This window comes from Perissodus microlepis, chromosome 7, assembly GCF_051167445.1.
Source record: "Perissodus microlepis isolate ML-2025 ecotype Zambia chromosome 7, ASM5116744v1, whole genome shotgun sequence".
Classification (NCBI taxonomy): Eukaryota; Metazoa; Chordata; class Actinopteri; order Cichliformes; family Cichlidae; genus Perissodus; species Perissodus microlepis.
Genome location: NC_140467.1, coordinates 20584531 through 20611471, shown reverse-complemented (window position 1 = coordinate 20611471; position 26941 = coordinate 20584531). Strand labels below are relative to the sequence as shown.

Genomic DNA, 26941 nt, shown 5'->3' with positions numbered 1-26941 from the left:
TTTAACTAAACAGACCACACCTGTCTACAAAGTGTTCAAACGTGTTTAGAGCGTGTTTAGCAGCGTGATATTAAAACACATCCCTACTCTGTGTACAGAGTGCAGCAGCCTGCTTTGATTCTCTCCACTGGGCCTCCTGCTGCTCTTTATTACTCTGCTTCTCTAAAAGAAAAACAGTGGTTACTGGATATAACTCCAGATCTATGAGTAGCCAGTGTCACTGGAATCCAGAACTCAGGTAGATGATGATACCCCATGAAGGTAGTGAGAGGTACTTGATTTTATTTTTTGGAAACTATCCCATGATGCAAAATCTTCGTGCAAACGATGTTTCAACACAGCTAATCAAACATTTATTAGTCATAAAACTTATTTAGGCAAAATTTAGTCGTCTTACATTTTTAAAACCTCGCTGGTGGATTTCTTATGCTCATTCCTGTTTTTTACAAGAGGATGAGGAGCCAAAACCAACTAATTAAATACATTATTAAATTATTAATTAAATGTCTCAATAATTAACTACAATTACAATTTTGATTAAAGCCAAGTGTGGCACACAAATGCCACCAGCTGCTGACAACTTTAAATTCCTTTAACTAGAAGTGTCCTTTAATTGTGTTAAGAGGTGAGGAGCAGGAGCACAATCACTTCTTTGTATGTCTGACACACATGACAATGAATGTGTGTTAGTTAATTCTCTATTTTTTCCCATTTTAGGCTCCGTAGTCACTGGTCTGTGGCAGTTTGTCTGACAACTGCTTGCACTGACTGAATAAGCAGAGAAATATTCTGACGTAAAAAAAACAGTGTTGTGCAAAAGTCTTGAGCCACTCCTCATTACTTTATTTTGCATCCAATCGACCAGATTCTCTATAACTTTTTAAAGGTTCTCTTGACCAACAGTCCTCCAGGTTTTCTAGAGCTCTTTCAAAGTTTTTCTTTGAACACTTTCACTCATTTCCAGTCCAGTCCTTGTACCATTTTGACTGTATATTCCAATATGCTCTTCATTTTAGGCCACCAGCAGCCTTGACATGTCAGGATTTCACAACGTGGATTGCTGTGGTGGTGGAGACGCATCAGCTCCCCCCCCGCTTCACAGAAATTAGCAGAAGCACCTTTGACTTTTGAAAGCTTGCTTTGTGTCACTGATTACAAAACAAATATCCACCTGCAATGAAACTGTACGTTGCAGAATTTAACAGACTCTTGAGAAATTTCACAGTGAAGGGCTCATTTTCCTCAAGGCCACTGGGCTCGCTTTTGTTGAGGGCATCTGTAGATCATGTTTTCCCATTTTATGTGGTGGCCTTTGAGTTTGTATGGCTGACACTTCGGTTATCGTTTCCTTTGTGAAGAATTGACCTCAGTGGGGCTTCCTGGTTATCAGCTAAATTTATTTCTGTAAAAACCCATACTTAGAGAAATTGGTGAAAAATATACTTTATTCTGCTCCCTCTGTGGTGCCGCACTGAGCTTCACACTCTGGTTTCAGTTCCCGGCGATAACAGCAGGCAAGTCGCTCCACCTAGTGCTCACAAGAAGAACTGCGTGACTTCATAAAAATCCATCCATCCATCCGCTACCGCTTATCCTTTTCAGGGTCGCGGGGGGTGCTGGAGCCAATCCCAGCTGTCATAGGGCGAGGCGGGGTACACCCTGGACAGGTCGCCAGTCTGTCGCAGGGCTAACACACAAGGACAGACAACCATTCACACTCACATTCACTTGCACATTCACACCTAGTGGCAATTTGGATTATCCAATTAACCTATCCCCACAAACTGCATGTCTTTGGACGGTGGGAGGAAGCCAGAGTACCCGGAGGGAACCCACGCAGACATGGGGAGAACATGCAAACTCCACACAGAAAAACTCCGGCCTGATGGTGGAATTGAACTCAGGACCTTCTTGCTGTGCGGCAACAGTGCTAACCACCGTGCCACCCACTTCATAAAAATCTTGTGTTAAAACCAAACCGATCTTTTATGTAAATGCATTAAATACATGAGCTTCAAGGAGACCGCAATGAAATGTACACATCAGTTTAACAAAAACTGAAACCTTTATTTCAGATTTCATTTCCTTTTTCTTACAAAAAAGTGCACCTTGGAATGCTCGTTGTTAAATGGACCCAGTATGTTGTCACGGTTGCTTGAAGTTGATCCTTTTCTGGTGCATTAAGACAGCAGCCACTGAATTACCCCAAACCCCTCCCCCTGGACCACAGAGCCGAGTGTTAAAACGAGGTGGCCTGCACGATTTCTCCCTAAACCCACCCACTTGCCCCCTCCTTCCCCAGTCCGGCTCTCCTAGTTAACCTTACAGCAGCGCTCTACTCCTTGGCGACTGCGAATGGCTTCTCCACTTCAATTTTTCCACAGTCGTGAATGATGACATCTTTCAGAGGTTTGTCACGCCCGTCGGTCTTCGTTTCCTCGATCTTCTTCACCACGTCCTAGAAGAATGATGAACGTACAGTTACATTTTCCCCCTCAACAAGACAATAAGTAAATAAAATCAATACAGGGTTAATTTGAAAGAAATGTACTCTTCTTTTGGTCAAAGTTGAGCAATCTTATGTACAGTTTAATCTTATGTACAAAATACAATTTTTTTTGAAACTTGAGTTTTTATTGAAGCTTAATAAAAACATTTGCATAACTTTATATATTGCTACACGCAATTTATGGCCTACAATGCATAGTGCATTTTATTTACAGTTTAAAGAACAAAGTACAGTACTGGAGTAATGTCCTTAGTTGCATTCCACTTGGTTAAACTGGTAGTTTTAAAACCTGAATAAATACTGGTTAGAAAGAAACCACTGCTGAAGCCCACTACTGTAACAGTGCAGGGGTCTTTGGGTGTTGCATACGCTTAATTTCCAGCTAATCGCCACATACTTTTGGCGACTTTGGAGTCACACACTACTTCCTCCTAACTCATCATGCGCTCCTGGATGATTCACCTTACATTTTTATTTTCCCATGCATTTTCAAAACCTGACATATCTAGAAGTTTAGAGAAAAGAAAAGAAAAAAACAGTATAAATTATGTTGTGCTGCTTTGAAGTGCAGAGCACACAGTAGTACCACTTTCTACCTTGCATTTACTTTTGATCTCACACCCAGACACGTGGACAGCTACTAGCAGTTTTCTACTCTTTGAGCACTCAAAGCACTTTCTTACTGCAAGCCTCATTCACACAAACATTTAGTGCTTTTTTTTGTTTGTTTTAAAAGCCTAAACCCTTTTAATCCAAAAAGCCACACTCACACACACTGATGATGCCTCAGAAGAAACTCAGAGTTCAGGTATCTTGCCCAAGGATACTCTGACATGCACACTAGAGAAGCCAATGAGCGCTCAAACCGCCAACCTCCTGATTAGTATACAACCCACAATTTCCTGAGCTACAGTTCCCCCATCGGGTCAGTAAGCTGGCTCAATGATCTCATGTAGTCTGTAGTAACCCATTCTGGTTTTCTTAAAGTTTGTGAAAAGAAACCAAACTACGGGAAAAGCAACAAGTTTAGAAACTCAAACCGACTTTGTATGAAAGCATCGACTCAAAAGGACACAGACAAGCTCGCACCAGCCTGCCGAGAATTCCAGGCATGTCTGGACTTTCGTACATCAGCAGTGACTCCTTGGCGAGCCAAAGCTGATGCTAACTGTCACACATGCCTAAACTGGGTCAAAGATCTGGGAACAAAGGCAGCAGCAGCAGGCAACTGTTATTTATGTTTGCATGGGCTCACCTACAAAAACTCTTTACAGTTTTAGGCAGATTTTACTGACTGGGGCTATTTTAGTTGTCTCGGCTTAAACTTAACAGCGCATATGTGTGCCTGATTTATAATTATTGCAATTATTTTATTTTCCCCAATTGCTAAACCTGAGTAAGAAATTGAACAATAAACTGATCAACTGTCTGTTTTAGTAGCTCAGATCAGCTCCTAGAATTCATATTTCAGGTGATAATTTCTCCTGAACCCTTCAGCCATTTACATGACTCAGTGTCACACTCACCATGCCCTCCAGGACTTTTCCGAACACCACGTGCTTCCCATCCAGCCATGGAGTCTGAACTGTGGTGATGAAGAACTGGGAACCATTGGTGTCCTTGCCAGCGTTGGCCATGCTGAGCCAGCCGGGCCCGTAGTGCTTCAGCTTGAAGTTCTCATCAGGGAAACGGTCTCCATAGATGCTCTTGCCTTCAAAGAGAAAAAGGTTTATATATTAGCCATTTCCACTCCCTCCCTGCACTGACCTTTGCAACTCATTTGAATGGCCTGATTGCTGCAAACGCTTATCTTCACTTTAATTATTCAGGAACGCTGAAAGCAGTCGCTCTTGGAATGAACTCGACCAGTAAAGCCACAAAAATGGTAAAGGAGTGTTTGTGAGCTGAACAGGCTCTTAGCACACAATAGATATGTTGATGCTGACTGTCTTTGGATTTGGCTAGAATTGAATGAGTAACCTTTTGCTTGCCAAACCAATGTGCTAACCACACTATGGACAGAGAGTTAACTATGTCGGCAGATTGTGATTACGCGCCTAACCCCAGCCCTGGTACATTGTAAACCCAGGACAGTGAAAATGCAAATTAATTCCTGCTAGAAAAAAATCTGTCAAGTCCTGACGTCTCACCTCCAGTGCCGTCTCCTCTGGTGAAATCTCCACCCTGGATCATGAACTGCTTGATGACTCTGTGGAATTTGCTGCCCTTATAACCAAATCCTTTCTGTTCAATTGCAAATGACAAAAAATTATCATGAGCACCACTTGAAACATCTGAAATGAATGAGCAGAGAAATACTGATTTTAGTTTCTGCCCATTTTGACCAAATCACCCCTTCAGTTTATTCACAAATAAAATGGTCAATGGTGACAAAAGGAAGAAATGGCTTCTCACCTCTCCTGTTGCCAGGGCAGCAAAGTTGTCAACCGTTTTGGGAACGGTTTTCCCAAACAGTCCGATGACAACCCTTCCAACGTCTTCATCACCAATTCTAATGTCGAAGAAAACCTATTAAAAAATACATTTAAAAAAGCAGTTAATAAAATCATTTTACACATGTTTTTTTCAAAAAACTGATTTTTTAATGGATTTCCATCCATCCATATTCTTCTGCAGGCATGACGGTAGTACTCCAAGCAGAGCAACCCAGCGCTCACTGTCACAAGCTACCACTGCCATGGTCTTCAGCAGGGACACAGACAGACAGCATGTCCTCCGTCCGGCCAGGGAAGGAGGCGTCCAAATGCTTTAACATTTGCATCATTTTAGGCAAATGCAGCGGCTCAACTCTGAACCTACGTTCCCTGCCCCCCATCTCTATAGTTCCACCATTCACCAGAAGACTGGATCCAGAACTCAAGCTGTGTGTGGAGGTGAGCCCAGCTACATCTAATTTTAGTTCTCAATCTCTTGAACTAGCTCTGCCTCCTTCCTGGGAGAGGTGATGTCCTGATCCGCGTCCCAAGAACCAGGTTACCAACCCAGGATCAGAGCTCAAAGCTCCCTCCCTCCCCCCCTCCACAGCTTGATCCAAGTCACTGATATTTAACAAAAAGTAAAAACTGGTGGGTCAGAATACTTAAATAGGTAGTTTATGTTCTTCACAACACTGAGAAGATTAAACTTAATGTAATTTAATGAACTGACAGCTGCAACCTAACCTCTCCGGGTAGTTTGCCTGCAGACACTTCCATATGAAATTATAAGACTTTTAAAGACTGAATTATTAGATTCTGATTTTTTTGTGCCTTTCTTCCCTTTGAGGTTGTCAAGGCACTTGCTGTTATTTGGTGGTAGGTCTGAACAACACATTTTTCTTCATCTAATGGCCAAAAACAGCAAAATGCAGATTTTGAGTCTGGGGAAATCTCGCTACTGAAGGACAATTTTAATTTTCAAAATATCCCTGGTGTTTGTTTTTTTGTTGTTGTTTTTTTGGTTGAATATCAATCTTATAAGACCTGCAACATAAAAGTCCCGATGGTTAATGTGTGAAGTAGTGTAAAGACTAAAAGGGTTTCCCCCCTCTTTTTTGTATTATAGTATAAAATATAACACCGAAATATCGTTTCAGCTGGCTTCATTATTGCAAGAAGTCTAACTAACATGTACAGCAGTTTATTTATTCACCTACGACATCCTTTGATTGCATGATAAAACCACGGGAGGAAAATTTTTGCTTAAATTCAACTCTGACCTATGATACCACATATTATACATTTATCTAATAATGAAAGCAACTACTTGATGTTACTTATCGGGTTTTATAGTAAGTCTGTTCCAACATGATGGCTCAGTTAACGGCCAGTTTAGAGCTTCCTTCAAACTGTAGACGTGGACAAACCAGACACAATATGCCAGACAAAAACACCCGAACCCCACACAGCTGCAGTTTTATCTCTTTATATTAGATAAATAAATGAACAGATAAGGAAAAGCCAAAGAAAGGTGGGGCCATTTATGAACAATGTGTTTGGGATTGCATACAGTTAAGATAAAGGCCTAACATTCTTGGCGAGCTAGCTCCATGATGTCCATGGACAGCTAGCTCTGGGATATTAGTCCATCAGCGTCAGTTTAGTCCTGACCTCACGGAGTGCTCTATAAATGCAATCACAGCTGATATCGGAAAAGCTTAAATGTCTGCTAGCTTAGTCAAGCAGACGGCGTCCTGCAGACCAGCTTGGTTGTGACGTGGCTTTGCAAGCTGCAGCTTCCCGTTAGCATCAGTGCACAGCGAGAAATGAGAGCAAAGATTTCTGCTAACAGGCTAACACCCACCTTCGCTGTTACTTTGGGGCCTTTCTTCTTCTCGTCAGCAGCCGAGCCATTCGGGAAAGCGAGAAAAATCAGGGATCCCACAATAACTGTAACAGCTATGAGGAACTTCATCTTTCTCTCACAGAGTCTAACCATCAACGAGAAAAAAAATTAACAGCCCGGGAACGGCCTGTTAGCGCTGCTACGTTTATAAAGGGCCGGGGGAAGGAGTGAGTGTGGTATCCGGGGGTGGAGACTGTGGAGGCGCCCTCTCCAAAGGCTCCAGGCCGGCTCGACCACAATGGGGCGGGGTTTCAACCCTGAGCAGAGACGCACGGAGCTTTGATTGGATCACGTACAGGATAAGCCAATCAAATGTAGACGCGTAACATTTTTTTTTTCTTTTTTGAGTGTTCAAGTATTCCTAACAATGGAAAAGAAATGTTTCCGTAAGAAACGTATGGACGGTGAGTTTTCTTGTCCTTACACAGACCAGTTTCTGCCAGGCTCACATTGTTACCGATATCATTCATCATAAACAAGGTTTTTATACCTGCAGATAAAAATACAAGTTGCCTTAAAAATGTGTTTTGCTTTGTGGTCTTTAGGCACACACACCACTGATACTGTAGATTACTGAGACAGCCACCCAGGGTCTCAATGAGTCTGGCCTTGTTACACTAATACATTTATGTAACTAAGGAAGAGGAAGGGAAAAAAAATATAAGGTTGGACTAGATTCAAACCCAGGACCTTCCTACTGTGAGGGGACAGCACTATTCACCCAAAAGTGTAACACAAAACAACCTAAATGATATCCTAAAGGCCACAAAGAGACACAAACGTGATCAACAAGACAGAAAACAATAACAAATACAGAAGAGACGCAACAAAAAAATATAAAACTACCACGAAAAGACAAAGCATGCACATGCAACTAAAGTGAGAAGCAAAATAAGAGACAGAATATCTACAAACTAATGGAAAAGCACCAATAAATGAATGAAATGACCAGAAAGCTATGCAAAATGCTGGAAAACTAACAAAAAAATCATACTAGTGTGGCTTGAAGAAGTCCAACCCCTTTCTTTCCAAGCTCCTTAGCCTATAGAAAATTTCATATCACATAACACCAGAATGGGAATCAAATCATGCAGTTCAAGTACAGAGGAGACTCAGATTTATTTATTCACCGCCTAACACAGCACTGATCCATCAACACCGTGTTTCTGGACCCTTTACACATTTATTGAACCACAAATGCAAATTACCTCACAACAGCATCTAATTTTCATTTTAAGACATAAATGTTCCACTGTAAGTTCATCTATTGATTTTCAATTGATTTTATTTTAGCAGGTAAATGATGAGAAACAAATAAAACAAACCCATTAAGAAATAAAGGGAAAAAAACATCTTAAAATTCTGTCTATCAGGACTCATTATCTCTTACAGCCCACACAAATATACGTAATATTCTGCAGCACCAGTCGCACGACACACACTTCTCTCTCTCCACATACATTTTAATGACAAATGCAAATGACAGTTACAAATGTTAAAAACATGCAAGACGTAATATGAAGTATGTGAAGTTGAACAGATTGTACTTGCTCAAAAAAAGAAAGAGATAAAGAAAAAAAGCAGGAGTTTTGAGAATTCAGCTTACATTCACCTTCTCGGCAAACCTGCCACCTCCGCTAGTGCAAAGAAACGGTCCTGCTAAACGAAAATGTCACTCTCGTCTGTGTCATAGGGTTGCATTAAGACTCCATTATTATTGCGTGCCTTTAGTGGCCGTCTGAGGTATACAAAACACATTATTTTACATACTGTAAGTGATACAGAAACCAGTAACAACAAAGAACCCATGAAGAAGAATCTCCTTATATGCTAGGGCTGTAAGCAGAGGAGTCATACTGGCCAGCTTTCACTGATTCAAGCCGATCGTGTGACATGATTAGAGGTTGTATGACTGAAACAGGAAGAAAACTGCAGTAACTCTGACTTTTACTTGTTTTATCTATAATGAGGAGCTACTGTGGTAATTACAGTCTGAAACAAGCGCCTTTTGGATTGACTGCCCCTCGCAAATAGAAGGTTTAAACTGCAGGTCTAAGCCCTCAGTGACATCAGATAGAGCCAAGAAAGAAAAGAGAAAAAAAAACAAACATCCGAAACCAGGTTTTTAATGCAGCCCAAGTTCAGCTTTTATCTTACAGGGATTACCTGAACGTAGGACGTCATAATTTTTGCAATTTCGGCCCGGTTTAATATGAGCATCAACCCTTATTAACAGTATACACGGGACAGATGAAAGATAAGCAATAACAGGTCCATTTTAAGTTAAATAGCTGGTATCTCACTGTAAACAGAGCTTTACTGCATAAAGAAGGACCCGCTTCAGAAGCATATTTCAAGTCGCCATATGAGACTTTCTTATTCATTATTAAAAAAATAAGGATGGTGCTGTGGAGGTTTCAAGCTTAAAATGTCATTGTATGCCAGAGTGTTTTGGTCAAACACTAGAAAAACAAACAAACAAACAAAACACAAGTTGTCACAGTCTAGTGTTTTCTCTATGCTAAGAAATAATATAAAGTTAAAGTCAAGTATGCCTAGATAACATAGATAACAGTTCTTATGTGTAAATAAGTCAGATACTGAGTAATGCTTGATAAACATGACAGAATAACCCTTTAAAGCTGTTCTATTGACTAAGCTCTATGCACCCAAAGTTGAAGAAGCAAATCTATCGCTTAACTCTACCACATGGTCACATGTGCATCCGTTTCCAGTTTCAGCTGTTCGTGTCACAGCTTCAAGGTCATTTTTGTTTGTTCAGCTCTATAATATGGATAAAATATTTAACAATAACTTCTCGTGTATTTTCTCAAGGCACAGCATACTGAAGATATGCAGGTCAGAAGGAAGTTTTGCTGAGCCGACAAAACTCTTTGGAGTTTGCGAAGATGGCTTTCAAACTGCATCCAGTGCATAGCCTCAAGCCTCTGTGTCAGCCCGAGCAAAATGAAGGAGGGACAACAGAGGGGATCAGGGCAGGCTGAATGAGTCCACGGGCTGGATTTAAAACTGGAGATCTGGCAACTCCATCCCGCCGACCACGGTAGGAGTTGAGACCTCTCTGGTTCTTTTAAGCTCCTCTCACCGTCTGCCATGCTGACAGTCCGCTGGAAGCAAACCTCAGAAAGGCTGCTGGGGAAGTAACTCTGAGTAAAGCAGTCCCTCTGCTGAGATGGCATCCCCGAGCCCAACTGTCCGAAGCGGGCGCTTGCAGACCAGCACCGGCGTGAAGTAAAAGGTGACGTTTCCGCGGTGCCACACTGTAACAGGCTCTGCTGGGTTCAGGGACAGCTGCTCCCGGGGCTCCATGTGGGAGCTATAAAACTCCAGAGGGGCTCTGAGCTCCACCTTGCTGACGTCGACAGACTGGAGGCCACAGGCCTGATTGCTGGCCACCCGCGCTCCGGCCATCACCGCCGCCACCTGGTTCCCCCAGTATCCGTCTACTGTAACCAGAATGTGGTAGGCCAGCGTGTGGAAGTGGATCCGAGTGAGATCGGCTTCTGACGATGGCTCACTGCGGCCGTGCTGCTCCAGGATCCACAGGAGGATGTCACTGACCCGACCCACATCCGGGATGCCTTTCCAGGCCACCATTTCTGAATGAGGTCCCTCTCCGGCCTGAGAGAGGAAGAGCAGCTCCTGCTCGTTCAACCCAATGGAGCTGACAATGGGCATAACCTGCTAACAGGAATCAAGAAAAAAAACAAACAAACAAACTTTAAATATACAGAACTCCACAGGGATGTGAAGACACTAAGCACATGAATCTTTGCTGGAAGAGATTTTGTTAAAACTCAGAGCCACAGCTGCGCTCCACATGTACCTCCTGCATTATGCTGTTCATGTAGTCTTTGTCGGTCATGCTCGCCAACTCCAGGTGGATGGGAATGTCTTTACGGATGTCAGATATGGCCGAGACAGCCTGCAGACAGGAAGCAAAGATCCCAGAATTATATAGCATAAACCTTCGTCAAGGCAGCTCAGTCTCAGGCCGGTGTTTACGTCTAAGGGAACGTTCTTACACTTATTTGGATCCAAACTGTAACATGACATTTAGAATCCACATATATCATTCCCTATATGCCTACATGGTGTCACTACACACACCAGCAGTGAGAAACATAGTTTTAAATAGATCTGTATAGCAATATTATCATTTGACTTCAGATCAATCTGTTGATCTTAAAGGAAAGGTCAGGGGTCAAATATGACATGATATTTTAAATCTTTACTGTCTATATGGTGACACACTTGTAAGAATCATCTCTCAGTTATAAGGCTTTTTATCAATTTATCAATCATGAAGTTGACCTTGAAGACTTTGGTGGATGGAAGCCAAATTTGAATGTATTATCAACATGACCTCGCTCCACACCTCTACAAAGTTTGATCAGAATTCATTCAAAACTTTTCCAGCTATTGTGTTTACAGACAGAATGACATGCACGCACACAAATGCTGCCAAAATCATAACCTCCTTGGCAGATGAACTAAAGATTATTTTAGTCACGAACACGCAGATAAACTGATGAATAATTGATACAACGCATCTTCTATCCCCTCGTTATAACAGTGCTTCAAACAGAACTGAAATAGATTTGTGTAAGAAGTGGGTGCAAGGCTGTGTGTGTGTGTGTGTGAAGAGAGGCACTTTTTACATTAAATAAATTCAATCAATAAATAAAAACATATACACTTCTTGCCTGCTGGATATACTGCTGTCTCTGTATTATTGCAGGGTCTTTACAATATAAAGCACCGACTGCCGTGAATCTGTGTTATACCAAGAAAACTGAACTGCGTAACAACAAATAATAATGAAGATTAAAGTTTAATAAACTAAACATGAAAGCAGAAGATGAGCTTAAAGCCAGCTGACCTCTTTCAGCCGCTCCTCCCACAGCTCTCGGCCCTGACCGTCCATCATGTGGAGCCCAGACAAGACGACAAGCTCGGGCTGGAACTCTTCCAGGCTCGCCACAAAAGTCTCCAGTGAGCTCATCTTCCCGTTGGACATGTCGTGAGAAAAGATGAAGCGGTTGGCTTGAGGTGCCTGAGTTGAACCCCATTTCTCACCTGGAGACAGAGAAGAGGAGCACATACACACAGCTGTGATATTACTCATCCAGGCTGAAGTGAGGGAAGAAATCTTGCCCGGGCTGCAGCGTCTTCTTCTTTACCTGCTTTATACTCCAGGATGAGGTGAAACTCATCCGTCTCCTGAAGGGAATCTGGGGGAACAATTATCTGCTCATCCAACATCTCGTGAAGTTTAGGACCAACTGGACCACAAAGCAAAACCTGTTACATAAAACAATATTTATAAGCTCTTCATCCAGATACTCTAAACTTCCCCAGCCTGGCCACCATTTACTTATTTTTGTGCCACTTGCTTAGAATAAATTCCTGGATCTGTGACAGAGATGCTCTAATATCCAGAATTACAGTGTTACAGCGTGTTTGGAGGGCTACCAAAGCAAAAAGCTAATGCTTCAAAATAAATGAAATGTTGTGTACGTGTTTAAGACAGAAATATTAAACTGCTGGTCTACCATCAGATCAGGGTATGTCGCAAGCTTCTGAGCAATCAGGGCAGCATTTCCTCCCACGTAGAACTGGAAGATGACACAAAGATTTTTTGAGAAGGAAGTATTTATTTTAAAAAACATTAAAAGAAATAAAGGAAACAGCCGCCTGAGGAGTAAAGCAGCCCTCTTGCCTTTGCATTGGGGTACTCTGCTGCTGCACGCGCAATCCTCTGAAAAGCCTCCCTGTCACTGAAGAAGCGCTCAGCGGCCGCTCCACGCCCCATGTAATGGATGAAAGCTTCCTTCAAGTCCTCTTTGGAGTGCAGCACTTCGTGATCCTGGCCGATGCCAGGATCCACAGCCAGAGCCTGCAGGAGTGAAACTCCTGAGACCACCACGTCCACGCAGGCATTTACCCTTAGAGAGGCAAGTACAAACTACGGGTTATTTCACGGGTAAATCAGACAAAATGACCAAACTGGTGATGTTAAAAAGGAGGCAAATCCACCAGTGTGGTGTCAGTGTCACAAAACAAGTAACAATTCCTTCATTAAAAACATCAGGGTTTTGTACAGATGCAAGGAAAACTTGCTTTAAAGGTACTTTTTGTAGTTCCCCTATCACGTTTAACTAACACACCAACAGGGGGCAGAATTACACCAATGGGTGTGTTGATGTTTTTGAATGTTTACTAATTTCTTTAAGCCTTGTCCTCTTAAAAACAGAGGTTTGACGTTAATGGCACTTATGGAAAATTGTCATACCCCACGTAGCCTGTGGGTCACAGTAAATGTTGTATTCTTTATGTTAAGAGTAAAAGTAAGGGAATTTGAAACCTGCATATTCTAATCTACTAACACAGGTGAATAAAGTGCGAGTGGATACCAAACAGCTCAACTGTTTATTTAAGAGCAATCACAAATCTTTTTTGGTATTTTGTTTGACTTTTCCTGATTGGTGGAGACAAAACACTATTAGTGTTCTGCAATTAATTGAAATCATGGCTTGCAACAGTAATGAGAACGCTCAATGCTGGCAAAAATTATAAAATGCAAAATCAAGAAAATTGTATTTGAGAATCATCAGTGGACATCCAGATAAGCTGAATTGGTTTTACCACTCATGTTAAATAAAGCATCTCTTCCTGTCGTCACAGCAGTCCTGGATGCAACTATCCTACCATTTCAGTGGGACTTCCGGTGCATTGTTTCACTTCTCCCACTTTAAAAAGAAAAAAAGAAAAAAGGGGGTTCCATCCCTCCAGTGGGCTGTCCTTCAGCTTCAGCCAATCATCTTTTGCCATGTGATAATCTGGTTGCGTTTATTGGCCATTCCAAAGCAGGCTACAGGTTGCAAATGACTTAATTCTCTTAGACACCTCCTTCTCCTCAGCTCTGACTCATGACAACACATTCCTTCACACTGGCAGAGCAGACTACAGCCTCTCCAGCACAGCACCTTCAGGTGACACGCCTGAGTAAATGGGCAAATCTATTTCTTACAAAGACCCCTGTTACTGTTCAACTCTGTGACTCACCCCACTGCCACTCTGCTCCACTGCTGGGTTGGTAGAGTTATCAGAGCCTCCCAGGCACTGGAGATCACCCGCTCCAAGCTGTTCTGACTGTTCAGGTTTTGAGATGAAGTCTGGAAGTTTGGCAGGCTGATGTACTGCAGGATCTGCTCTGGCAGCTCCGGGCTGCCGTAGAAATAGCCAACGGCTAGTGCCAGCAGGGCCGCTACCAAAGCCTTCCTCCACATGATGCTCTCCCACACGCTCCTGAGACAAAGGAAGTCGGACACTCTCGCTTTAATATTAACCATTGCTATTCAAAACTCATCCAGTCATGCAGGAGATGTTTCATATATTTATACAAGCTGTAACATTTTCTTAATCTTGCAGGTTTCTTAACTAAAACTATTTGGTGTTATCTATTAATGGATTGACAAAAAAAACAAACAAAAAAAAACCCAACAAAGAGCAGCTATTTTAATTATTTTTAATTTTAAAAAATGTAAAAAAAAAAAAAAAAAATGTAAAAAAAATCAGATCACCGTAAAAATCTAAATTCCTCTAAATGTCTTGTATCACACTGGAATTAAGCCAGGGGCTCCAAAAACTGCAGTCCCTCCAATGGCCACTTGAGGAATCAGTCCTCTACTAAAACATCAAGTTTAACACCAAAATAAGTATGTTTTTTCTCCCATGTCCCCTGCGGGGCTCCGTAGTTTACAGCCTGGCACAGGAGAAATAAACAAACACACCCACAACCTTACCTCTATGGATGGTGTCCTTCAATTAAATCAACATTAGATGTTTTTTTTTTTTTTAAACATAACATCGATTTGCATTTTGCTGAGGCTCAAAGATAAAGGTACATTTCTGTTTCGCACAAATTTGCCACTTTTTAACTTTTAAATCTGCAAGTTTGTTTATTGTAAATTTCCACATTTGTTTGTGGACATTTCTTTCATCCAGTTATGATTCGTAAATTGATTTATGTATAATGAACTATACTATACTACTATACAATGACCCCCTTCCGTCCCCCAGCCTCTTAATTTTTATTTTATTTTTTAACCTAATACAATTCACACCTTCTGATTCAGATTATCTCATCTGATAAGATCCAGATTGACACCAAGATGAAACTGCAGGTTTAAAATATGATCTCCGTGTTTCGTGCTAATAATACCAAGAGTTGCTCTGGTATGCACAGGGAGCCCATTGCCCTCTAAGCTGCAGATATACTGTGCACATTAATGCATAGTATGCTGGGTTAACTTAGTGCAAACGTGGACACACAGAATGTGTTAGCTAACACGCTAGCAGCCCTCAGGCTGTATGTTTGCTCACAGTTTAGCAAAGATAATCTGCATGTAGCAAGTAGCTTTAGCTAGTCGGGGTTATTCGGAGATCTCATTTAGAAAGGAGGCTCGCAGCCAAACACTTGCTGTACAGTCGGATCTGTTTAACAAACAGCTCTTGTTACAAACGAAGTAGCCAAAGCTTCACTGTAAGTTGTCAGCGGCACGTACCGAAAATCTGCTTTAAAGGGATTCAAAGTCTGTCAGTCACGAAGAAGATCCAGCTTCCTGGTAAGTCACACAAAGTAGGTCCAGACACCGGAAAACTACCGGTGTATAGAGGGAGCGGCAGCTGAAGAAGTCGGTACAAGTCATTCAAGGAGCACCGAGTGGGGAAAAGACGGCAGACCGCCAGCAGCGGCTTCCGTCTACCGTAACGCGCATGCGCTTCTCCACGCTGCATCGAGGTGCTGTTGTTAAAGTGGGAAGAACAGGAAAAAAAACGTTTCTACTTAAGAGGATTAAATTTTACTCATCAATACAAGATGGTTATTCCAGCTCAAACCGTCAAACTCGGTTTAGTTTATAATCCCAAGTGACTGGAACCAGTTAAAAAAATTAATGTAATTTTAATTGCAGTTTTTACTTTTATCTCAGTTAACTAATGTCACTTCACTGTAATAGCCTAGGCCCTGAGACACAACCAAGACCACAAGCATTAGTGAAAGACACTCCTTATCAGACTGCTTTAAAAATCCCAAATGACAGAAAGCATTATTTATTGTTAAATCCTTTTTGTCATTTAATCAGTAATCCATTTACAAAACACGTGACCGAGTCTGAGACAACTCAAGAAAAAAATAAGAGGAATTTAAAGAATATAACTTTCCATATTTATGCTTATTGTTTGCTATATTTAAATGAATTATGTGTGGTGTTTTCCTTTAGATGAACAATGTACAACCTCTAACCTCCATAGTTTGTGTTTATTTTGAATTTATTGCCACACAAACATACTCCTGTGACATTAACATGAGGAAGCATTGGTAGCCGCAACCCCCAAGCTGCGATACTGGCTCCAGCTGATTTCAGACACAACATCTGAGGTCTCTGTCCAGAAGACAGCAGTCTTATGATCAGCTAAGATACTGTGGAAGGGAGTTCAGGAGTCTGATGGCTTGTGGATGCCTTTGATCGGGCCCCAATGCTGCAGTAACGTCTGCCGGGTGGAAGGAGAGAAAAGAGTCCATGTGAGGGGTGTGAGGGGTCAAGCACGATGCCGGAGGCCTTACTGATGAAGCGGTTGTGGAAGATGTCCTGTGGCAGAGGGAGAGATGTTCCGATGATCTTGGCAGCTGCTTTAACAATCCATTGTAGTTTGCTGAGATCATCAGCATTAAAGTTGCCGAACCACACGGAGATGCCGCTGGTCAGAACGCTCTCTATGGTGCCCCTGTAGAACATGGTGAGGATAGGAGGAGGGAGGTTGGCCCGCTTCAGGCGTCTCAGGAAGTGGAGGCGCTGCTGGGCCTTTTTGGTGATAGAGGTGGTGTTGGTGAGGTGAGGTCGTCTGAGATGTGAACTCCCAGGAACTTGATGCTGTTAACAGTCTCTACAATGGAACCGCGGATGCTGAGTGGTGTGTGGGTGGAGCGAGTCTTCCTGAAGTCGACAATCACCTCCTTGATTTTGTCCACATTCAGTGACAGGTTGTTCTCGCTGCACCAGTACGCCAGCTGCTGAACCTCATCTCTGTACGCCGACTCGTCGTTGCTGCTGATGAGTCCAACCACGGTTGTGTTGTCAGCGAACTTGATGATGTGGTTAGAGCTGTGTAGGGCGGTGCAGTCGTGTGTCAGGAGAGTGAACAACAGTGAAGACCTGTGCAACAGTGTTGTGCATCAGCTGCAGGTGGAATAGAGTGGATCCGGTAATGCCTGTTTAATGCAGTAGTTCAGTGTGGAGAAGATTGGTGCCGTCTTAAGCTTCAGTTTCAGAAAACTGTTATTAGTGTCTAGTTATAGCCACTGTAGTATTTGGGGGACCAATAATAAATTCTGAAAGCATTTGTTGTCACTCCAGTAATCCTATCTCCGTATCCACAGGGGGAACTGGCTCATGATTGTAAACGCATACATTTCCAACCTAAAGATAGAAAGTGTCTACACAATAATTCTCAGATTGTTACTTCCTACTTCTTACTCCAAGCAAAGTGGGTGTGGCAGCTGTGCAGAAAAATAAAGACTGCACTTTGAGAAGAGCAGGAGCAAAGCAGTTCTCTGCATAAACAGAGCAGATAAGCTAGCAGCTAGCAGATAAGCTAGTCCATGTGTATTACTATATCAATGAAGACCCTTCTAAGTGTCTACACAATAATTCTCCCCCTGCCTTCTGCTGCTCCATCAAAACAAAGTGCATTTTCTTGTTCTACATGTTCATAAAGAAAATTCACACGAGACCAGTTCGACTCTTTATTACAAATTTACTATAAACATGGTACAAAAGTCACACATGTCAAATCTTTGACTAAACAAATATGGCTTTAAAACTGTAACCTCATATTTAAAATATATTACAGTCAGGATATTAGACATTGTATGCACTAGCTCTGTGCTACTCCTGGTTATGACTCTACAGGTTAAACGGTTACGAGCATATCCTAAAATGTGTAAAGTGTTTTCCTAAAATATTTCATTAAACTTTGAATCTAGCCCTTTGTTTTAAAATGACTTCCCACTTGCTTAGACACAGTGAATTATACGAGAATTGAGGCTGTGGTTTGAATCAGTCAGTATGAACGACACCATACTGCCTGATGCCGTCCGTCATGTTCACAGTGTAAAAAAATTAAAACGGCTCTATGAGATATTGTGTTACTTGGTTTAAATACATCTTTTCCACTGACGGCGCCCAATCCGGAAACGTAGATCCCTGTGGCAACAGCACGAAATCCACTGATAATGGCACATTTAGTCTGCCATAATTTTCTTTCCCCTAAAATTCCATCAACTTCCGCCATTTATGCTCTGTTATTTTTCCCCACCAGTCATCTGACCTACTTCTCAAATCTGCCACAATGCGAGTTGGATTTCAGAAGACACTAAAAGAGAAATAAACCATGCGCCGTGTCTGTGCTGTAGTAACAATGGATGGAGCACTGCAGCAACAAAGCCTGGGTGACGGGTTTCAGTCCCACTGGGTCAACCATACAGAAACTCTTCTTTTGCTTTGTCTTGTTGTGCTGATGGTTTTCTTAAAAAAAACTATTTTTGAAAATCATGTGTTTTTAGCTATAGCGCACTTTAAGTTAGAACATTAGGCTTCTGGGTGGGGTCAGATGTGGGGAGGGTGGGCTCAGGTTCAGCGATTGTGGGGGCATTGAAGCTGACCCGGACGTCCCGGGGGTAAAAACCCTGAAGAACCCCATCTACAACCACATCTGGAAGACCTGCAAGACAAACTTTGCTTTAAAGAAACTTTCCATATCTGCAGTAAAGCACCAAACAACAAAACTCATTTCTCCATGCCGTGCATTCACCCTACCTGAAGTGCTGTCGGTGAGATAAGGATCCTGAAAGAATCCCAGCACTCGCTGATTGGTAAACTGATAACTGAGTAAGCGAAAGCAAAACATAATCGATTAATTTCATGCAATGAGTGTGAGTTGGAACTCAGCTGTCATCATTCATATGAAACACTGTTTGCACAAATACTGAGAAACAGGAAATACCAGTAATACTCCCACCTGTCATCTTGGCTGTCAAGTTCATCAAGCGATCTGAAATCAGAGCAGATAATTACTAAATACTGCCAAAAATTTCAAAATGAAATGCTTTGTGATGCTGTATAGTTGGCCATTTTATACGATGGAGTTTGCAGGGATGGACGACTTTTAAAATGAGCCACTCGAGGGACTGCAGCTTTTGTCACTTGCTTCAGATTCCCAAAACCAACAGGTAAAAGAATGGTGGCTGGTTCCATCTTTTATATACAGTCCATGTTTTTAACCTAAGGATTTAATAAAGACTAGTGTGCCCACATATAGCACACTAGTCTTTATAATTAGTTGTACCCTACACATGCTGTGTGTTCTGTAAGAGCAGCGGGGACTTAACAGAGCCTCATTAAATGCACTGTGGGGTAGAGTCAGGGTTGCTACTGCTCCAGATCGCTGTTTCTGAAGATTTATTATGTTGTCACATTGCCCCCCGTGACCATTAATAGAGGCGCTAAATATAGCAAAATGTCCGGCTTCTCCAGACTGAAGGACTTACTCCATGCTGCTCTTGTTCCCCGTGTGGAAATGTCTAACGTGGAGGAAGTCCAGCAGCACCTGCGGCACATCTTCATTCTGGTAGATGACATCCTGGAGAAAAAAAAGAAGAAAAAAAAGAGCATGTTTTCTTTAACAGTTTTTTAAGGGCAAAACGTCTACAAGAAAGAAAGAAAAAAAAAAACAAAACACCTTTCTTTAGACAGTAGTATAACCACATAATATTTATAAAGTATGATCTTTCATCAGCAGAAATATACATAACATTTACCCCGGAGCCTGTCACAGGAAAACACTTCCTCAAACCTGAAAAGTGTTTATTAAATTCAAAGTTTCAAGTCAAGGTCAGTGTAGTCGAAATCGCTGAATTCAAACTGTTCTAAACTTTCAGTTTCAAGCAGTTTTTTCTGTGAATAATGCAAAACTAAACCATTAGAGTACACAAATATAAACATTTGGAGTTACAAAATGAGAATCACAGATCCATTGAACTAAAGTTTTGTGCGTTACTCAGTGAGGTCCTTGCAAATTTCTTTGATGCCGAGTAAGTGTCAGCTGATGGGGTTTTATCTAAATCTAGTCACGGTTGAATAATAGTTCAAAAGATCAATTCTATACAGTTCAAGGAGCACGATTTTACATTTGGTTCTGCATTAAATGAACAGATGAACAGAAGCCAATATGGGGGAAATATGCTCTCTCTTTCTAGTCCCTGTCAGTACTCTCGCTACAGCGTTTTGAATCAGCTGAAGCCTTTTCAGGGAGTTTTTAGGACATCGTGATAATAACAAATTACAATAGTCCAGCCTAGAAGTAATAAATACATGAAGTAGTTTATCCAGCATCACTCTGAGACAGGATGTTTCTAATTTTAGAGATATTGTGCAAATACACGAAAGCAGTTCTACATATTTGTTTAATATGCACACTGGGGAACAAGTGAAGTTGTTCGTTCTTTTCAACACTTTCTAGTAAGAGAAAGTTTGGGTTCAAGGATAGTTTTCTACTACTTCTGTATCAATATTAGAATAAATAGAGATAAACAACACGTTCCAAAGAGAGGAAAGCACACATCAACACTTTGAAGCCCGTTTCTCATCCTACTGAGCTGTTTGTCTTCACACTTAATCAGTCACATTTTTATGATGCTAACAGCAGGAACAGATGGGCAATTGTTGTGCTGGTCCAGAAAGGTTAGCTTCACTACCCAACAAATTAGAAAGAATTTAATTTAGAACATAAATAATAAATAATCTGATCTAGTTCTCACTTTGTAAGAAATCGTCAGACCATCTACTCTACATGGACATAATGTTGACATCGTTCCATTTACAGATCAGTTTTTGCAGTTTCACAATGACCAGCTGTCACCTGGGAGCAGTGTTGGTCAAATTACTTGAAAATAGTAATTAGTTACTAATTACTTCTCCAAGTAATACTATTACTTTACTGATTACTTATTAGTAATAAAGTAATTAGTTACTTTATTACTTTGTTACTTTTTAAAAACATGACACACAACCTGAAGTCAAAGGAGCTTGCACAGAAAAGCGTCTGGACTTCTTTAAGTTGCTTGAAGACGTTTCACCTCTCATCCGAGAAGCTTCTTCAGTTCTAAGGTCAAATGGTGGAGAGTCCCAGATTTAAACCTAGTGGGAGTATCCCCCCACAGAGGGACAAAAGGACCCCCTGATGATCCTCTAATCACCTGAGCCAAGGTATGAAACTGGGTGTGGGTCCCAATCAGCCAGGGTTTCGGGTGAGCTCATTGTGAAACCTGGCCCCACCTTATCATGCGATTTCCTGAGGTCAGATGGCCCAGGGTGTGAGTGGGCGTTAAGGCGTCTGGGGAGGGAACTCAAAACTGGATTATAGATGGCAGACAGTTGGTGTCGTAAACCACCGCCTCTGTTCAAAGATGGTCGCTCACAGTGGACACAGATGGCTTCTTTGACGACGATGACCTGGATGACTGAGAACCTTCAAAGACGCAACCTGAATACGTTATAAAGCAACTGACCTTTCAGCCCAATTCTTTTATTCTTCTATTTTATATTCAATATAACATTGAATCAAATGAAAAAGTCTCTTTTTAAAACTTGTTTTATTAGTTTTAATATTTGAACATTATGCACATTGCATGAAGCAAATTAAATTATATGCAACATTCCCCAATAAAGTGTTTATTTTACTGCTCTGTGCGCTAAATCACCAGATTAATGATTTACTGCAGCATGTCCTTTTATAACAGTGTTGCATTTTACTGGTGCTTTTTCTAATGTTCTTTAGAGATTTTTAATCACCGTTTCATTTTCATCTGATTGGAGTAGGTAGCACTCATAGAAAGAAGAGTCATTTGATCTTTGAAATGCCTTTTTTAGATCGATCAGATGGTGCCAACACACCTCTTTCACATGAATGTGCAGGGGAAGCTTTGGTTTTACTTGGCCAGTTGATAACCAGCTTTGAGTGACTGCATAACCCGATTTCCACTGTTGGGGTAAGTGAATCCAGATAACGCAGAGATACGTTGGTTATGTTGAACCCGCTTCGTAATCCAAGCCTCAGATGTCTTACCTGGACATAATCTTCCAGCTCTTGCCTCCTCTGCTCCAGAGGTTTGGTCCTCAGATGTTGGTTCCTTTTGCTCGGGAAATCTGGAGTCTGGACGATTTTCCTGAGCTGTATGTGGTAGCAGCACAAGAAGCCTCAAACATTTCAAACAGACAGATCTGGGTCCCATTTAACATCCTTATCATAGTAAAAGCAGCTCTGGTCATAAAACAAAGATCATACTTTTCTGTGGAGATTTTGAAATTCACTGTTTCTTCTCAGCACAAAATGTTTCCTCTCGTTGAACAAGACTTCAATTCTGAAGAGCTGCAAATAAGACAGAGCAGGACACACACAGAGGATTAATTCTTTAGTCACTACTGAGGCATGTGGGTCTTTCTAAAAGGTAGGAACTAAGTGGTAGAAGTTGTGTTAAGTGTTGTGCTTCTCTAAAATAAAATGATGAGCAGGGATTAGGTAATAGCGGAAGAAAATGCAACATGACAGAACCTGGTAAAGTTCAAACCGAGCATCAGACTGGGGAAAAGGGTGACTTTGGTGCTAGCAGTAGTCAAAGCTCGTCATCTTAATCTGGTTTCCTGAACATTACAATGAGTTTACTGCACGGAAATTTTAGACCAGGCACCTCTGGGATGTAGTGTAACAGTAGATTTACATCATGGATGTACAGCAAACAAATTTGAGGCAACAGCGTGATGCTGTTACATTTATGAGGCAAAATCTCTGATCTCTGTTTCCAGCACCTTCTTAAATATAAGTCTGCTCTGAAAGCAAAAGAGAGTCCAACTGAAAATTGTAATTATTTTTCCTTACTTAGAAAAGCATGTAATCCAATTGTCTTTAAAAAAAAAAAAAAAAAACCCCAAACGTGTATGTTATGCTTTAACAAATGATTTTTATTATAGTGCAGTTCACTTACACTCAAGTTAAAGAAACAAAAGAACAACTGAGTGAGACGAATCCTTGAGTTACAAAAGTCTATTCAGAATGACAATTTTTAAACAACTAATGTGAAATTTCCTGCAACTTATGAAAAAACAAAAACAAAAGACGGTCTCTCCTGGTACAAGCAAAATGTTACTAATGAAGTGAAACAATCAGGCGACTGTGGGGCTCCACTTTTACCCATTTACTGAAATAAAGGCATTTTCTTTTGTATGTCACAGACTGGTTCATAATACAAGAACATGACTTCTCCACTAGTCGGAGGCACAGAGCTTCTGATTTCACTCTGCAAATTCGATATATCCACTTTTTCTTTCCTTCACAATGATGAGTGAACTTTTAAATAGAGTTAGTATGCTAACATGTACATATCTTATATATGACTACTTTGTATGACTGTCTTTTGCTATTTTCTAACATGGAAGTAGTCCAACGTCGTTATAAATAACTACCTGTAACGTGTGTAAGCCGTGATTTTACTGTAGCACAGGGAATTGGAACAATCAAGAACAATTATAGTGAAGATGGAAAACTAATTAAAATACAATTTAAAAAAAGAGAGGACATTTTAGTGTTTGTTAGTTTGATAAAATCTGTTGTCACAACCCGATGAGCTGTCGGTGGATTAATGAGACTTTGAAGGTCTACAAGGCTGCGAATCACCTGCTTTCAAAACTTCTGGTTTTATTGTAGCAAACATTAATGTATATCGGCATACAATAGCAATATAATAAAAATAAGAGAGACTAAAACTAAAACTCTGAGGTTAATAAAAACTAAACCACTCTGGAAACCAAGTGAAACTAAACTGAAAGAAAAACATAAAAAAGCTCGGGCTTCACACGGCTCTGAACGCTCAGCTTCTACTCTATGAGCTGTGTGATGTCAGAGAGACAGGATATTCTTAATATGGTCATCTCAAGTGACCAGCCTGAGTCAGTGCTACTACATGTTTTAGCTGTGTAGATAGCATTAGCCTTTAGTCATATATGAAATAATCATCATCCTAGGATTAATACATCCACACACATTTATAGTACACATATTACTATTAAGCAGTTTGGTTAAAAGTGGCATTAAACAAACTTTATACCGGTCTGACTTACAGTTTGGTACCCTGCATCTTCTTTCTGAGGATATAAAACTCTTCATACTTGTGACGTGCTTAGACCAAGTCCTTTTGCACTTCGCTCTCCAATGTGCGCCTTTCTCTTGTTTTGTATATATTCCTCTTGGCTGTATATATGCATTCTTCTGTTTGCTATTTTTTTCCTGCTGTCTTTACTATTTGTACTTTTTGACTCCTGCACAGTTGGCGTGGAACACCCATAATTTCGTTGTATATGCACAATGACAATAAAGGACTATTATAATGTATTCAATTCTATATCCTTTATCAGGCCCTTCAGATGTCTCTTGTTGTGAGATGGAGGGAGCGTGCCAATGATCTTTCCAGGCTTTTTCATCAAATTTTGAGTTTGTGATGTGAGCTTGACAGGCAGAGTGTCACAAATATGGGGAACAATGGGACTGTGGGCTACTCTTGATTGTGTTTGAGATGTTGTTGATCCTTTCATTTATGGCACAGAAACCATAACAAAAAGCTTCTTTGCAGTGAAATGAAACCAAGTGTTTAAAAAAAAGTGTCTGCTGCCACCACGGTCTGAGTTGCTGTTTCAATCTTTCAGAATTTTTCCACGGTTCTTCCTCTTCTGGTTGATCTCTACTGTCACTATATTTCAAGCCCACTTTTCAACCAATCAGCAAACTGCTTACACACAGCATCATCAGCCTCCTCATACCCTGTTACTTGTTTGGAGAAATGCATGCAAGCATGTCTGCTTAGGCTGCATACCCAAGAAACTTCAGTCTGCGTGAACAGGGCACAAACAAGGTGCCATCGTTTCTGCTTCAGGCACACAGCGCTCCAATAACCTGCCATTCAAACCTTCTATTTGTGACAGGCAGCCAATCACAATGAAGCTGGCTTAAGAGAGAGAGGAGCTTAAACTGTTTTTTTTGTCCAGACAGAGTCATCCTCTGTCTGGGGAATTTAGCTTTGAGGGATTTAGAATATGACCAATATACCAATAAGGATTATTTTGAACAGTGAATGCAACGTTACTCTAGTAGAATCCAGGAAAATAAAGAAGATAAAGCTGAAATGAGTAGAATAGGTCCCTTTTAAAAAGTGCTATGATGGTTTTATATTGCTATTTTATTGTGAAGCACTTTGGTATACCGTTGGTTTTTAAATGTGCTATATAAATAAATTTGTATTGTATTTGAGACTCTGACCCCTTCTTAAAGATGTTCCTGCAGCAGAGGAAGTATAACTGAAGTCTTACATGCATATCTAAGAGTTGATCGTCAGTTTAAGTTTCACACACAAATAATATAAAGATCTGATAAATTTAAAGAATAATCTGCAGAAGGATTGTATAAATAAATAAATAAATAAATAAATAAATAAATACCAGCTCAGCAAACTTCAGCCTCAAAGTGTAGTTCTCAGGTTAATGCATCAACAATTACATCTAGTCACATTATAAGTGAGAGCGGCTGGGCTTCAAGTACATTTTACAGTGTAAAATCACAGCAACTAGGGCCACAGTTACTGTGAGTTGCTGCTGCGTTTACTGACGAAATCACCTGAACGCATTTAGTAATAAGGATAATTGTATTTGTTCTTGCAAGAAAAATTGCGTAATTCTTGCCACTCTGGAGTGGAAAAAAACCCTGAGCTGAACTCACTGTCACTCTTCCTGCAGGTAGCCCGGCTTACCTGGCGTCCCCGGAAGACAAAGTTTTACTGATTATCAAGCGAAAAAAAGTGCTTGTGTCCAGATAAACCGCAGTCGTAATTTCATCCCGCTGGATTTGCGCAAAAAAACCCAAAACAAAAAAACCCGATAACACTAAAATGCCGCGTCCTCACCTTTGTAGTCTTTCCCGACTCATCCACCTCCTTCTCCATCGATGGTATCGACACTTGAATCATGGGGAAACTTTCCTGCAACACCATCGGACAGCGGTCTATAATTACTAGCTGCCGCTGACTGCAGACAGAGCTGTAACTCCACGCACTGTTCTCCGTGTCCGGAAACTCCGGGATAAGGGTCAGTGTGTGCGCTCTGTAGGTCTCCGCTCGGTTTCCTCCTGCGCCCCACCTACACACTAATTGGACAAACCCATCCACGAGCTCCTTCTGGCACATTAAAGGCACAGACCAGATTTTAGGACCCGAAGCGTGACGGTGGGCAGCGTTGACTTGAGTTTCTGCGCCAGTCACGTGTCCGCCACACAGTAGCAGGGATGGAGTGTGTGAGGGTTTTAGTGCTCGTGTAGTTTTCTGTAATTTTTCGCCTAACATCAGTATTACAGTATCTAAATAGTTAATAACAGTGTCTCAGCTTGGTAACTTCTGTCTGTTTGTATAGCCTCACCATACAATAGACTGGCTACTTTGTTAAGTATAACTAATACACTTATAAGAACCGCCATATTTCTTTGTTGCATGAATTCAACAAGGTGTTGAAAACATACCGCTGAGATTTTGGTCCTTGTTGACATAATAGCACCACAGAGTTGCCGCTTATTTGTTGGCTGCGCATCCATAATGCAAATCTCCACCACCATATATCACAAAGGTGCTCTGTTGGATTGTGAAGGCAATCTGAGTCCCGTGAGCTCACTATCATGTTCAAGAATCCAGTTTGAGGTTATTTGAGCTTTGTGACATGATGTGTTATCTTGCTGGAAGCAGCCATCAGAAGATGGATATACTGTGGTCATAAAATGATGAACATGCTCAGCAACAGTCCTCAGACAGGTATTCAGGTGAGCCGTTGTCCAGTTTTGGTGAACCCATGTGAATAGTAGCCTCGGTTTCAAGATTGATGTATGTTCAGAGGTGCTGTTCTGCGTAACTTAGTT

The 26941-nt window shown here is 41.2% G+C and overlaps 3 protein-coding genes across 4 annotated transcripts; all 3 read right to left on the bottom strand.

Annotated features, from left to right (window-relative positions):
• Positions 1-2046: 2046 nt before the first annotated feature.
• ppib (peptidylprolyl isomerase B (cyclophilin B)) lies at positions 2047-7054 on the bottom strand. The gene is made up of 5 exons (XM_084934060.1): positions 6812-7054; positions 4925-5038; positions 4660-4753; positions 4036-4220; positions 2047-2458 (listed from the first exon to the last, which is right to left on the bottom strand). The coding sequence occupies exons 1-5, from the start codon at positions 6944-6946 to the stop codon at positions 2336-2338; spliced, it is 651 nt and encodes a 216-aa protein (XP_084790186.1). The 5' UTR covers positions 6947-7054; the 3' UTR covers positions 2047-2335.
• Positions 7055-7949: 895 nt separating this feature from the next.
• On the bottom strand, positions 7950-15639 carry adpgk (ADP-dependent glucokinase). 2 transcript variants are annotated; one of them, XM_084934057.1, is made up of 8 exons: positions 15445-15639; positions 13943-14185; positions 12597-12822; positions 12430-12492; positions 12058-12178; positions 11757-11953; positions 10701-10799; positions 7950-10558 (listed from the first exon to the last, which is right to left on the bottom strand). In XM_084934057.1, the coding sequence occupies exons 2-8, from the start codon at positions 14164-14166 to the stop codon at positions 9995-9997; spliced, it is 1494 nt and encodes a 497-aa protein (XP_084790183.1). In that variant the 5' UTR covers positions 14167-14185; positions 15445-15639; the 3' UTR covers positions 7950-9994. The 2 variants fall into 2 exon arrangements, with proteins under 2 accessions (XP_084790183.1, XP_084790184.1); XM_084934058.1 differs by having other exon boundaries at positions 7950-10555.
• Positions 15640-17672: 2033 nt separating this feature from the next.
• snx22 (sorting nexin 22) lies at positions 17673-26233 on the bottom strand. Its single transcript, XM_084934056.1, has 7 exons — positions 25944-26233; positions 22283-22366; positions 22064-22168; positions 19488-19579; positions 18959-18991; positions 18757-18824; positions 17673-18661 (listed from the first exon to the last, which is right to left on the bottom strand). The coding sequence occupies exons 1-7, from the start codon at positions 26220-26222 to the stop codon at positions 18516-18518; spliced, it is 807 nt and encodes a 268-aa protein (XP_084790182.1). The 5' UTR covers positions 26223-26233; the 3' UTR covers positions 17673-18515.
• Positions 26234-26941: the final 708 nt, after the last annotated feature.

Excerpts from the sequence above, each read along its gene's own strand:
- ppib (XM_084934060.1), bottom strand. The coding sequence starts at position 6,946 with ATGGTTAGACTCTGTGAGAGAAAGATGAAGTTCCTCATAGCTGTTACA. Across the intron at positions 5,039-6,811 it reads GCCCCAAAGTAACAGCGAAG|GTTTTCTTCGACATTAGAAT; the intron begins GTGGGTGTTAGC and ends ATTTTTTAATAG. Across the intron at positions 4,221-4,659 it reads CAGAGGAGACGGCACTGGAG|GCAAGAGCATCTATGGAGAC; the intron begins GTGAGACGTCAG and ends TTCTCTTTGAAG.
- adpgk (XM_084934057.1), bottom strand. The coding sequence starts at position 14,166 with ATGTGGAGGAAGGCTTTGGTAGCGGCCCTGCTGGCACTAGCCGTTGGC. Across the intron at positions 12,823-13,942 it reads TGGAGCAGAGTGGCAGTGGG|GGTAAATGCCTGCGTGGACG; the intron begins GTGAGTCACAGA and ends TGCCTCTCTAAG. Across the intron at positions 10,559-10,700 it reads TGAACAGCATAATGCAGGAG|CAGGTTATGCCCATTGTCAG; the intron begins GTACATGTGGAG and ends GATTCCTGTTAG.
- snx22 (XM_084934056.1), bottom strand. The coding sequence starts at position 26,222 with ATGTGCCAGAAGGAGCTCGTGGATGGGTTTGTCCAATTAGTGTGTAGG. Across the intron at positions 19,580-22,063 it reads AGCTGGAAGATTATGTCCAG|GATGTCATCTACCAGAATGA; the intron begins GTAAGACATCTG and ends TTTTTTCTCCAG. Across the intron at positions 18,662-18,756 it reads TCTCACCGACAGCACTTCAG|GTCTTCCAGATGTGGTTGTA; the intron begins GTAGGGTGAATG and ends TTTGTCTTGCAG.